We start from the raw sequence: 11,495 nt of genomic DNA on the forward strand, positions 1-11,495 counted from the left end.
GAGACTTAATGTGGGAAGACCAATTAAAAGACTGTTACAGTCATCTAGACCAGAAGCAAGGAGGTCCTAAACTAACGTGATATCTGTAGGAATGGAGAGAAGAGAACAAATGTCAGAGATGTCATGAAGAGAGAAACAGCAAGATTTGGTAACTGATTGGATGTGTGGGGTGAGAAGGAGTGAAGGGTAATGGCGAGATTGCAAGCCTGAGACAAAGGGAGAATGATGGTGTCTTTGACAGGAATATGAAAGTTTGGAAGAAGGGAGAGGTTAGGGGGAAAGGTAACGAGTTCAATTTTACTGCTTCTGAGTTCGAGACATCTCTGAAACATCCAGTATGAAATGTCCAATAAACAAGTAATTGGTGGGGCAGCTAGGTGGCGCAGTGGATAGAGCACTGGCCCTGGATTCAGGAGGACCTGAGTTCAAATCCAGCCTCAGACACTTAACACTTACTAGCTGTGTGACCCTGGGTAAGTCACTTAACCCTAATTTCCTCACCAAAAAACAAAAAACAAACAAAAAACCCCAAGTAATTGGTAATCAAGGGCTGAAGATCAAGAGAGAGAAAACAGTTGGAGGATCATAAAAGGCTTCATCTAGAAGATGATACCTGAACTTCAGTTTAAAGGAAGAGAGGGACACATGTGTGTGTAGTGCATACATGTATGTATATATATATATACATATATATACACACACACACATGCATACTGTGTGCATGTGTTATATGTGTGTATATGCATGCATGTATTATAAATATAGATATCTGCATTGGGATGGTCATTAAACCCATGAGCACTGATAAAATTACCAAGAGAGAAAAGGAGAAGAAAAAAGGATCTTGAACAGAACCCTGAAAAATATTCACAGTTAGGGAGCATGATGTGTATGATAAACTCAAAGAAACTGAGAACGAATGGACAGACAAGCAGGAGAACCAGAAGAAAGTAATCATGAAAATCCACTGAGGAAAGAGTATCCAGGAGAAATAAGTGGTCAACAGTGTCCAGTGCAGCCTGGATATCAAGAAGCATGAGAACCAAGAAAAAACCATCAGATTTTTCAACAAGAGATCACTGCTAAGAGAGAAGTTTCAGTTGAGTGAATGAGTTGCACAGGGTTGTACAAGGTTGAGGAATGAGTGAGAGGAAAGAAAGTGCAAGCAGCACATATAGACAACTTTTTCAAGGAACTTGAGAAAAGGAGGGGAGGTATAGAATAATAATTTGAGAGAATGGTATGGTCTAATAAAGATGTTTTAAAGATGGGGAGGTTGGGGACAGCTAGATGGTGCAGTGGATAAAGCACCGGCCCTGGATTCAGGAGGACCTGAGTTCAAATCCAGCCTCAAACACTTGACACTTACTAGTTGTGTGACCCTGGGCAGGTCACTTAATCCTCATTGCCCCACAAAAAAAAGAAAGAAAGAAAAAGATGGGGAGATTGTGGCATGTTGGAAGGCAATAAGGAAGGAACTGTTTGATATGGAGATGTTGAAGATTCAAGAGGACAAACTCAATGATTTTATAAAAACATGAATAGACTTGCACAAAATAATGAAGAGCAAAATGAGCAGAACCAAGAGAACATTGCATACAGTGCAGTATTGTTTTAAGAATGACTTTGAACAAATAAGTTGTGATGTCTATTATAAATACTCAAATTAAGTATAAAGAACATATGAAGAAAGACCCTATCTACATCCAGAGAAAGAACTGATAAATAGAAATATGTGTAGAATAATTTCACATGTACATGTATGTATTTGTGTCTAATGGTAGCCATCTCTAGAGTGGGGGGAGGAAGGAAAAAGAAATTTACATGATAATTTTGTTGTATATTTGAAAGGAATAGCAAATTGCACATAGTGGATTTGCAATTTCATGTGCAATTGTCTTTTTATTGTACTATGTTATGGTAATCCTTGTTTTATTCCATGAATTAAAAATAAAATTTAAAAAAAAGAAAACCATACTGAGTTCAGTTCAGGGGTATAAATAATGAATTTAAGGCTAGGCAGGATGATAACGGACTTAAATTATCTCCCTAGAAGATGTCACATTTTATAACAATAGTTCTTGACATTATTTCATTGGTGAAATGTTTCAAACAGAGAAATATTTTCCATGTGGATATCAAATGCTCTGGTGTACTAATGGTGCTTGAATGTATTCTATATATTTTCAGTGTATAAATTAGCCATGGGTGTGGAACTGAGTCAAATTTTTTGTGATAATCAATAAAGGTGTTGTAAGTAGGAAGGAAAGAAGGAAAGAAAGAAAAGAAAAGAGGAAGGAAGAAAGAAAGAACAAAAGAAAGGAAGGAAGGAAGGAAGAGAAAGGGAATGATTGAGGATACGATCTTCTGGAGAAGACAGGAGGCCACAGGATCAAGCGCAAAAGTAGAGGGTCTGATCTTGCTGACTAGAAGGGCTCCCTCCATGCCAGAGACTGAAGGAAAGGAGAAGAGAATGGGAAATGATGTCAAATGATTTTGAGATGATATTGGAAGGAGAGGAGTTTGTGTTGGACAACCTCAATTTTTCAGAGGCAAGAGTCCTCAGATGAGAGAGAGGGCAGAGGGAAGTGATAGGATCTTGATGAAAAAAGAGCTTCTGTAGAGAGTGAGATAGGCAATGAATCAGGGGAAAGTAAAAGGACTACTTTGCTGCAGTGAAGGCCCAGCTGGGGTTGGATAACGAATTGGTAATGCACCTAGTCAACACAATTGTGAGACTTCCTCCAGCTCCAATTAATAGTTCATGGGTAGGACTGGAAATAGTGGATGGTGGGAGTTATTGCGGCTGAGGTTTGGGAAGAGAAGAGTAGCAATACAACAAGGAGGGAAAAGATTTAAGAGCTAAAGATAGTGCCGATTTGAAATAGCTATTAGGTTGAGGTAGGGGATGGAAGAAGACGAAACCAATTTAAGAGTGAGGGCCTGAAAAAATACTGAGGCATGGGGAGAATGGAAGTCTTGATGAGACCAAAGAACAGGTGTAGGAGGAGTAGAACAGGGAAAAGCAGAATAGGGAAAGGAGATTTTGATGAGATAGGGGAGGGGGCAGGTAGGTGGCACAGTGGATAAAGCACCAGCTGTGGATTCAGGAGGACCTGAGTCCAGCTGTGTGACCCTGGGCAAGTCACTTAACCCTCATTGCCCAGCAAAAGAGAGAAGGGGGAGGGATGTCAAAATTTCCAATAAAGGAAGTGGAATAGTTGTTGATAATGGCAGGATGGGACCATGCCCATATGTGACTGAGGTGGTATGAAGGACTAGGTCTTGGGACCTCAAAGGTTGAAGAATATAGAGGTTAAGGAGTTTGAGGGAATATCTATCTCCATCATGGGTTCTTAACCTCAGGTCTGTGAACTTGCTGTTGATAACTGTATTTTAGCATAATTGATTTCCTTTGAAATTTACATATTTTGTTCATTTTAAAAATTTCCTGAGAAAAGATCCAGACTGCCAAGGGGGTCCATGACACAAAAATAGTTAAGAACCCATGATCTGCATGGATATTAAGGTCCCCTTGAATAAGGTAGGGGGACTCCATAGTATCAAAGATCTAGAAATCATCTTATCAACACCCATCCATTCTTTTTTCTGTAGCAATCACATTAGTCCAGGTTCTCATCACCTTATATCTGGATTACTGTCTTAGTCTTCTAACTGATCTTTTTCTTTTAATTTTTTTTAAATTTATTTTAAATTCAAGGGATAAAACAAACATTTCCGTAACACAGTATAAAAAAAAAGATTGGACATGAAACTGCAAATCTGTTATACACAACTTGCTATTCCTTTAAAATATATAATGGCTATCATGTAAATTTCTCTTTTTTCCCTTTTTTTTCTTCCCTCCCCTTACCCCCACCCTAGAGATGGCTACTATTGGAAACGTGTATTTTTGGAAATGCCTTTGCATTGAGCCATCCACACTCCCTCAGCAGCTCCCCTTATGACCAGTTGCATTCATTTGGTTTGTTTTGGTTTGTTTTTCTTTTTTTAGTGAGGCAATTGGGGTTAAGTGACTTGCCCAGGGTCACACAGCTAATAAGTGTTAAGTGTCTGAGACCAGATTTGAACTCAGGTACTCCTGACTTCAGGGCCAGTGCTTTATCCACTGCGCCACCTAGCTGCCCCCAGTTGCATTCATTTGTAACAGACCTAGGCTGGGGGCGGAGGGTATGTTACCCAAATCTAGTGATATTTCTACTACACCAAATTACTTGGCCTGTAGGTATAATGTGATATGCTAGGTTTTGTCTGCTCCCCAGACAGAACCTCTCAACAGATATTTCTATATTAGCAGAATTCCCATCTAGGTATAATCACCAAACCCTAGACTTTGCCTCTGCTTTGTCTTTTTACCCTACTAGTTTCTCACTATGATTTGTGGCCCTAGAACAGAAAAACCCTAATATAGCAGGCCCAAACTGGGAAAAGAACATAGGTACACAGCCTTATTGGCCCTGGGACCTAGCCAACTAGACTAAGCTCATGGTTCCTCCTTTCTTCTGCACATCCTGCCTGCCCTCACCCACAAAACAGGGTTGCATCAAATTAAGAACAAACTTGTGTAGAGAGATTGGCAATCCCAGTTTAATTTACCCAGGACTGAGCCTGAGCCCATCAAGGTTAGAAAACATCCATCAAGTAGACAGGATCAATTCCTCCCCTCCTTGCCTGCCTGTGCAGAGAAATGTCAAAAGCACAGACTTCCCCAAAGACCATTCAGCAAATACCCTACTGTCCTTTAGTAGTTTCTTAAACTGTGGGGTCACGTAACTGAATGTGGGGAGTCATAAAAAATTTGGCAACAGTAAGAGGTTATGTATACCTATTTTTAAAAATATATATGTATATGTGCTGCCCAACATGTATATATGTGTATGTATAAATGTGTATATACATACATGTATGTATATGGTATATATACACAAGGTTCCAAGTGGAAAAAGTTTAAGAAGCCCTGTTTTAAGGGCACATACAAATTCAAGAGCCACTGTCAGCCATATTCAGCATTAGCCAGACATGACTAATGAATATGACTCTTCTGAAGGAGACAATCAAAGGATATTCTCTGCGGAAGATGAATGAATTCATAGGATCCAGGGTCAGACAGAACCATCAAGATGTAGCCCAAACCCTTATTTTACAAGTGAAGAAACTGAGAGGCAGAGACATGAACTGGTTTGTCCAAAGTAATCAAATGGCCAGGTTAGACCTCCAAACAACAGTCTATTTCCATTATCTACCAAAGTCTAGGAGGGTATCCTGGACAGCTAGATGCCTCAGTGGATAGAGACTCAGGAAGACCCAAGTTCAAATGCAGTCTCAGATATGAACTAGCTGTGGGACCCTAGGAAAATTACTTAACCTTTTTTTCCTCAGTTTCTTCTACTGTAAAATGGGGATAATAATACTAATAATAGCTAACATTTATATAGTGCCTACCATGTGCCAGACACTGTGCTAAGTGTTTTACAAATATTTTATTTTATCTTCCCAACCCTGGGAAGTATTATTATTATTATCTGCATTTTACAGATGAGGAAAGGCAAACAGTTAGAGTTCAAATGACTCTCCCAGAGTCACACTGTGAGTGTCTGAAGCCACATCTGAACTCATCTTCCCAACTCCAAGCCCACCTAATAGGACCTATCTCCTAGGGTTTGGGGGAAGAGCAAATGAGATATTTGTAAAGTGTTTGGCATATAGTAAAGAGCTTAATAAATGCTGATTTCCTTTCTTCCTTCTTTCCTTCTTTTTTTTCTTCTTTCCTTGTTTCCTTCCTTCCCTTCTTCCTTCCTAGGGCTTGTCTATTACCTGGAGAAAATCAGCAAGTGTTTCTATACCAGGACACTTTGCATCCAGGTATAATTGCCACATGTAAATTTTGCCTCTATTATGTCATTGTATTCTATTGTGTTCTCATTAGGATTTCTTTATCCCTATCAACTGACATGTGTGACTTTGTCATGAAAAGAACTCTTTCTAGGGGATTCAAGTGAACCTGTTTCTTCCCTAGGACAATTAGGAACCCATGCTAGTTTAGAAGTAGATTGTAAATTCCCAAAGGGCAAAGACCCGCCTTGTTGATCATTACAGTGTCATGGGAAAAATACAGGATTCCACATCAAAAGACCAGCTGCTTAATTAATGTGGTGTTGGGTAAGTCACTTCAGAGCTTTGTAATATGAGCTGGTGTCTAGCCATGCTTCCTCCACCCTTTAATTATGCATTGGTTATTCAATTTAAGTGTAAGACTTTAAATTTTTCCTATTAAAAATTATCCTATTAGATTTGGCCCATTGTAACCTGTCAGTATTGGTGCATACTCCTCTCTAGCCACAATAAATAGCATTATCTCAATGGAAAGTGACTAGGATTCAAATTCTAGCTCTGTCACTTTCTATTTGACCTTGAAAAAAAAAACAATTAACCACTCTGGGCCTCAGTTTCCTCATCTTTAAAATAAGGAAGTTGTACTAGATGACTTCAAACTCTAAAACTATGACTCCCAGTTACTAGACTTCCTAGCTATGTGGCTATGGATAAGTCACTTACCACTCTGAGCCTGTTTCCTCATCTGTAAAGTGGGAGTTATGATACCTATCTACCTCACAAGGCTGTTTAATGTTATATAAATGTGAGTCATTGTCAAAACTTATTAATGTAATGATAATGGTTATCACAGAGGACAATGGAGAAAAACATGGTGGATGTGAACAACCTACAACATAGAAGCAAAATAATAATATATTAATAATATTATAGGGGCAGCTGGGTGGCGCAGTGGATGGAGCACCAGCCCTGGATTTGGGAGGACCTGAGTTCAAATCTGGCCTCAGACGCTTGATACTTACTAGCTGTGTGACCCTTGGCAAGTCACAACCCCAATTGCCTCACCAAAAAAAATATATTATAAGCAATAATATAAGCAACTTCAAAGAAGAACAGGAGTAAAAAGTATTAGTAGGGAAATGTAGGATAGGAAGACTGTGGCATGCAAAGAACAAAAGGTAACAGATGAACAGTGGAACAACACTCTACTGGTATCTTCTAGATGTTGGGACAAAGCAAGAAAGGACTCCAACTGGTTGGGTAGACTCCTCTGGGACAAACTTATGGAAGCACATAAGCAGGAGTCACACAAGATTCAGAATCTGCATCCCTAGAGGGGGCAGCCAAATCAATGAGATCACAAATCATTTGAGTAATTATTAACACAATTATTAGTCATAAAAAGAATACCCTGCACATAATAGCTACTCAGTAAATATCTTTTGAATGAAGTCATTACTTCATTAACTTTCTATACATAAGTACAAGGCAGGAGCCTGATCTAAATAGAAACAACCAGTTTGGGGAGATGATTAGGGTACAAAAGCAGTCAGGAGAGGAAGGATGATAGGTATGGGGGTAGGGAAAGGGGGAGGAAGGAGGCAGAGGGTGGAAGTAGGAGGGAGGGAGAGGGAAAGGGTGAAAAGTAGGAAGGAAAGAGAGGAGGGAGAGAGAGAGAGAGAGAGAGAAAGAGAGAGAGAGAGAGAGAGAGAGAGAGAGAGAGAGAGAGAGAGAGAGAGAGAGAACAGAGGAGAGGAATGGGATGTAGAGGATCTCAGCTTGCCTCAGCTTGCCTCAACCAAGGAGAAGAATTCCCAGGTGTCTGTGCTGCAAATCAAGGACATTGAATTTTAATCTTGACTCTGTCCTGATGGACTATGTGGATGCTAAGATTACAGTAATAATAATTTATGTGTATGCATGTATAATATAATATATAAGTGCTTTCTAGTACACAAAGTACCAGTCTTGTGTATCTTAGTCACCTGGCAGCAAAATGGCAGAACACTCATTTCTCCATGACTATTCAACTCCACCTTTTGGATATAATGTAAGAGGAAGGCATCTATCATGAATGTGAAGAGGCTCAGTGCTTCTGGCTACCCTCAGGGAGAAAGTGACTCAAAATCCAACGTCAAGCAGGTCCTTTTATTGATTAAAAACAAAAGGCTTTTCTGTTCTTCATGCATGGACATCCAGAAGGTGGGTGGAAAGACATTGGTTTTAAATAAGGAACACCAACACAAAACCAGAAAAAACATTAAGAAACAAGGCAGACCAGAAAATGGCCAGGCTTGCTCTTATGATCTCTGTGATTCAGGTGAGAAATAAGCCACAGTCAACCAGCCCTGACTATCTAAGGCCACACAGTCTGGATTGGTCTGTTGGCCAGGGGGAAGTGTCCATATGCGGTGTTCCTCTGTTGGCAGAAACAGAATCCATCCTTCTTCCCAGCTTTGGAAAACTCCCTGCTGGCTCTTTATGACTTGCTTCTCTGTGCCTCCCAGTGGGTAGGGGAGGTGGGGTGCAGAGTTCCCAGTTCCCTGCTGGTCAGGCTACAGTCCTCTTCAGTTTCCTTGTGTCTCAGCTCTGGGGGAGATGCTCCCTGGTTTCTGTTGCTACAGCAACTGCGGGTTGGAGTTTGCTTTTTCTCTAGCCAAGTGGCACTTACAGCAGCATAGCTGGGTATTCCCCTCATGGGAAAGCCAGGTCCTTGGCATGCCATCAGGGAAAGACTGAATTATCCAGCCACTGTCTTCAGATGCAATGGTTTCTCAGCAGAGGGTGGCTGAGAGAACCACTGATGACATACCATGTGGAGAGAGTCCCCACTCAGCCACCTTGAGGAGCCATGTCACAGGGGGGAGAGAAGGGCCACAACTTGTATGGGGAGCTACAGGGGGAGTGTCTGAATAGGATCACTTTCCAGTGGCATAGCCCCTATGGTTTGAAGCTGCCCTCCTGGAATCTGACTCCCTATTTACAGAATAGAGAATAGGGCCTGGAAGGAAAGAAGCCCCAGTAATAGGAAGTGGAACTGGAAGCATGTAATAGCACCTGGCTTGGTAGCCCCTAGTCAAGAAGGGAAAGACCCCAGCCCCACAGCTACTTAGTTACCCAAGAAAGTGGGAGAGGAAGTCAGGGAAGGGAGATGCCAGGGAAGTCACTGACTTATGCAACTAAGACAGATGTCAGGGAGGAGACAGTCTAGTCACAGGCAAAGCACCAGGAAGATTGCCTGTAGGAAGGGACATAGAGACTCAGGTAGCCAAACCTCTCTCTCTCTCTCTCTCTCTCTCTCTCTCTCTCTCTCTCTCTCTCTCTCTCTCTCTCTCTCTCACACACACACACACACACACACACACACACACACCTGCCCAGCCCATTTGCAGGGACATAGACATACAACCCTGCTCAGTAACACAAAGCTCAAGGAGAAAGAAATAAAGGGGGGCAAGAGTAATACAGAACCCAGCTAGAGAAAAAGGAGAGTTGGGGCTTTTTAATGGAACTCGGCCATGATGATCCCCTAGAAATAGAACAGCCCTGCCTCCTCTTCCTTCACACCTATCCCTACCTACTTCTCTTTGCCTTACAGGCCAAAGGACCTCTCTTTTCTGTATGCGTCTGTCACTCAAATATTCTCATCACATCCATGATCAGGCTCCCCTAATTTGTTGCCTTTCCCACCTCTTTCTTTCTCATCATCCCCTCCTCACCAATGTTCCCTTCCCAGACAGACAGTCCCCATTACAGAAACCAAAACTCCCAAGGCTACCAAATAGCCTGCTAACTAGTTTCTCCATGATAAAGTTACTCTGGGTTAAGTAAGACCCCATGGGAGACATGGGAGTGCCTCCCTTCCCTTCCTTTGACCATAGGTCTCTGGCTGCTGTTGGGCCTTGCCCCTGACCAGAGTACCTCCCCCTGCCCCCTTTGCTAAGGAGAGGAAAGCAAAAGTCAGGGAGATTTTTCAGTCCGGGAAATATGAACAACCTGAAGAAAAAGCTTGTCCTTCCTGCCCCAAAGGGGACTGGACTAACAAAGTCCCCCAGTTACTTCCATCTCCCCAGATTCCTCTGAGAAAATGGTTCACACTCAGGCAAGGCCACCAGATAGCATTAGAAAGCAAGGGATGGGAGAGATTGTGGGGAAGACACTAGAGGAAGGAGGGCAGGCAAGAGGACACAGGAGAGTTATTTGTATAGCCAACCCATTGCGTTTGGCAGGGAAATCACAGAGACCCAGTGGTCTGGGTCCTCTAAGCTAAGGGATCATGCAGGGTGTGGGATTGTCCAGATTTGATAGCCTCTGCTCAGCTCAGGCATAGAAGGTCCCCTCTGGGGACTCTCTAAGAGAGCAGCTGCTGGAGGAGAAGTAGAAGCTCAACAGAAGAGACACTCCAAGGGAAAGAGCCCCCTAATAGTATCCCTGACACGGGACTCCTCCATAGCAGAAGTGGTCCCCAGGAAACAAAGAGGAGTCAGGCCTAGGAAGGGGTGCATCTGGATGGGGACAACTCCTTCTGTGAGGGCGCTGGATCAGGAAGGAGTAGTCCCCTGCCCGTCAGGGACCCCTGGAGGTCAGCTGCCCATAGATGAATCTCAGGGCCAGCCACCCCCTCCCACCCCACCCCACCCCCAACAGAGTGGCAGGTAGAGAGGGCGCCTCAGAAGCGGGTACTCTGGTAGCGCAGCCTACGAAGATCTGAGAGGCCCTCATCCCGGCAGTACAGCTCCCTGCAGGGACTCTCGGCCAGTCACCGGCCCCCTGCCCCTCCGCCCCCTCCGCTGCTGCTGCCGCTGCTGCTAGTGCTCCCACTGCTGGCACTGCCACTGCTGCAACGGTCCTCATAGATGGAGATCTCAATCTGGGGAGGAGGCGGGTTAAGGAAGAGAGGCGCTACATCTGGCCCCTAGGGCAAGTGAGTGGTCTTCCTGGGAGCCCACGGTCAGTGTAGGAGGGCCCCAGCTCATGGGTTCCGTTTACAGCCTCCCACATGGGTGCCTTTGTTGTCTTCCCATGGTGCCTATCTCTGGTGGATGAGTAGTAGTATGGGGAGAATCCTGCAAGAAACAGCCAAGGGAGATGATGGGGAAGGAACCAGTAGCATGTCACTCTGTCCCTAAAGCCATTGCTTGGTGCAGACCCCAAAGAGCTCTTCCTATCCTCCCCTCAGATATCAGACAATATTATTCAGTGGTCATCAGCTGGTCAGCAGTCCTAAGTGGCTCTTCCTCCCAAGGGCTGCCCTGACTGCATAGGATCTTAGATAAACATGGAGCTGGAAGGACATCTAGAATAACTCCTTCATTTTGTAAAGAAGGAAACTGAGGCTCAGAGAATGAAATGATTTTCATCAACCATCCCCTCAAGCCATCTTGCCAGGTGAGGCAGCACTCTATGAATTGGACCTCCCAATGCCTGGATCCCTAGGGCAATCTAACTACTGAACTTTGGCATGCCCTCCTTGGAACTGAGCTGTCTTGATAGGTGGCCCATCCCACTATACCCAGCCCACCCCAGTCCAGTTCTGGTCTGCCACCCCAACGGATTCAGGACCAGCTTCCACCTCTTGCCTTGGGTGTAATCAAATCAATACAACCACTTCTTTCTTTTTTGGTGGGGTAATAAGGGTTAAG

At 43.3% G+C, this 11,495-nt stretch overlaps 1 protein-coding gene across 3 annotated transcripts in view; it reads right to left on the reverse strand.

The window, feature by feature from the left end:
- Positions 1-7,982: 7,982 nt before the first annotated feature.
- The window catches only part of GOLGA7B (golgin A7 family member B), a 35,669-nt gene continuing 32,156 nt past the window's right edge, over positions 7,983-11,495 (reverse strand). For all 3 annotated transcript variants that reach the window (XM_043984831.1, XM_043984832.1, XM_043984833.1), the window contains one exon: positions 7,983-10,723. In XM_043984831.1, the coding sequence (XP_043840766.1) occupies positions 10,613-10,723 (111 nt within the window). In that variant the 3' untranslated portion in view covers positions 7,983-10,612. The remainder of the gene's footprint in view (positions 10,724-11,495) is intronic.

Source organism: Dromiciops gliroides, chromosome 2 (assembly GCF_019393635.1).
Source record: "Dromiciops gliroides isolate mDroGli1 chromosome 2, mDroGli1.pri, whole genome shotgun sequence".
Lineage (NCBI taxonomy): Eukaryota > Metazoa > Chordata > Mammalia > Microbiotheria > Microbiotheriidae > Dromiciops > Dromiciops gliroides.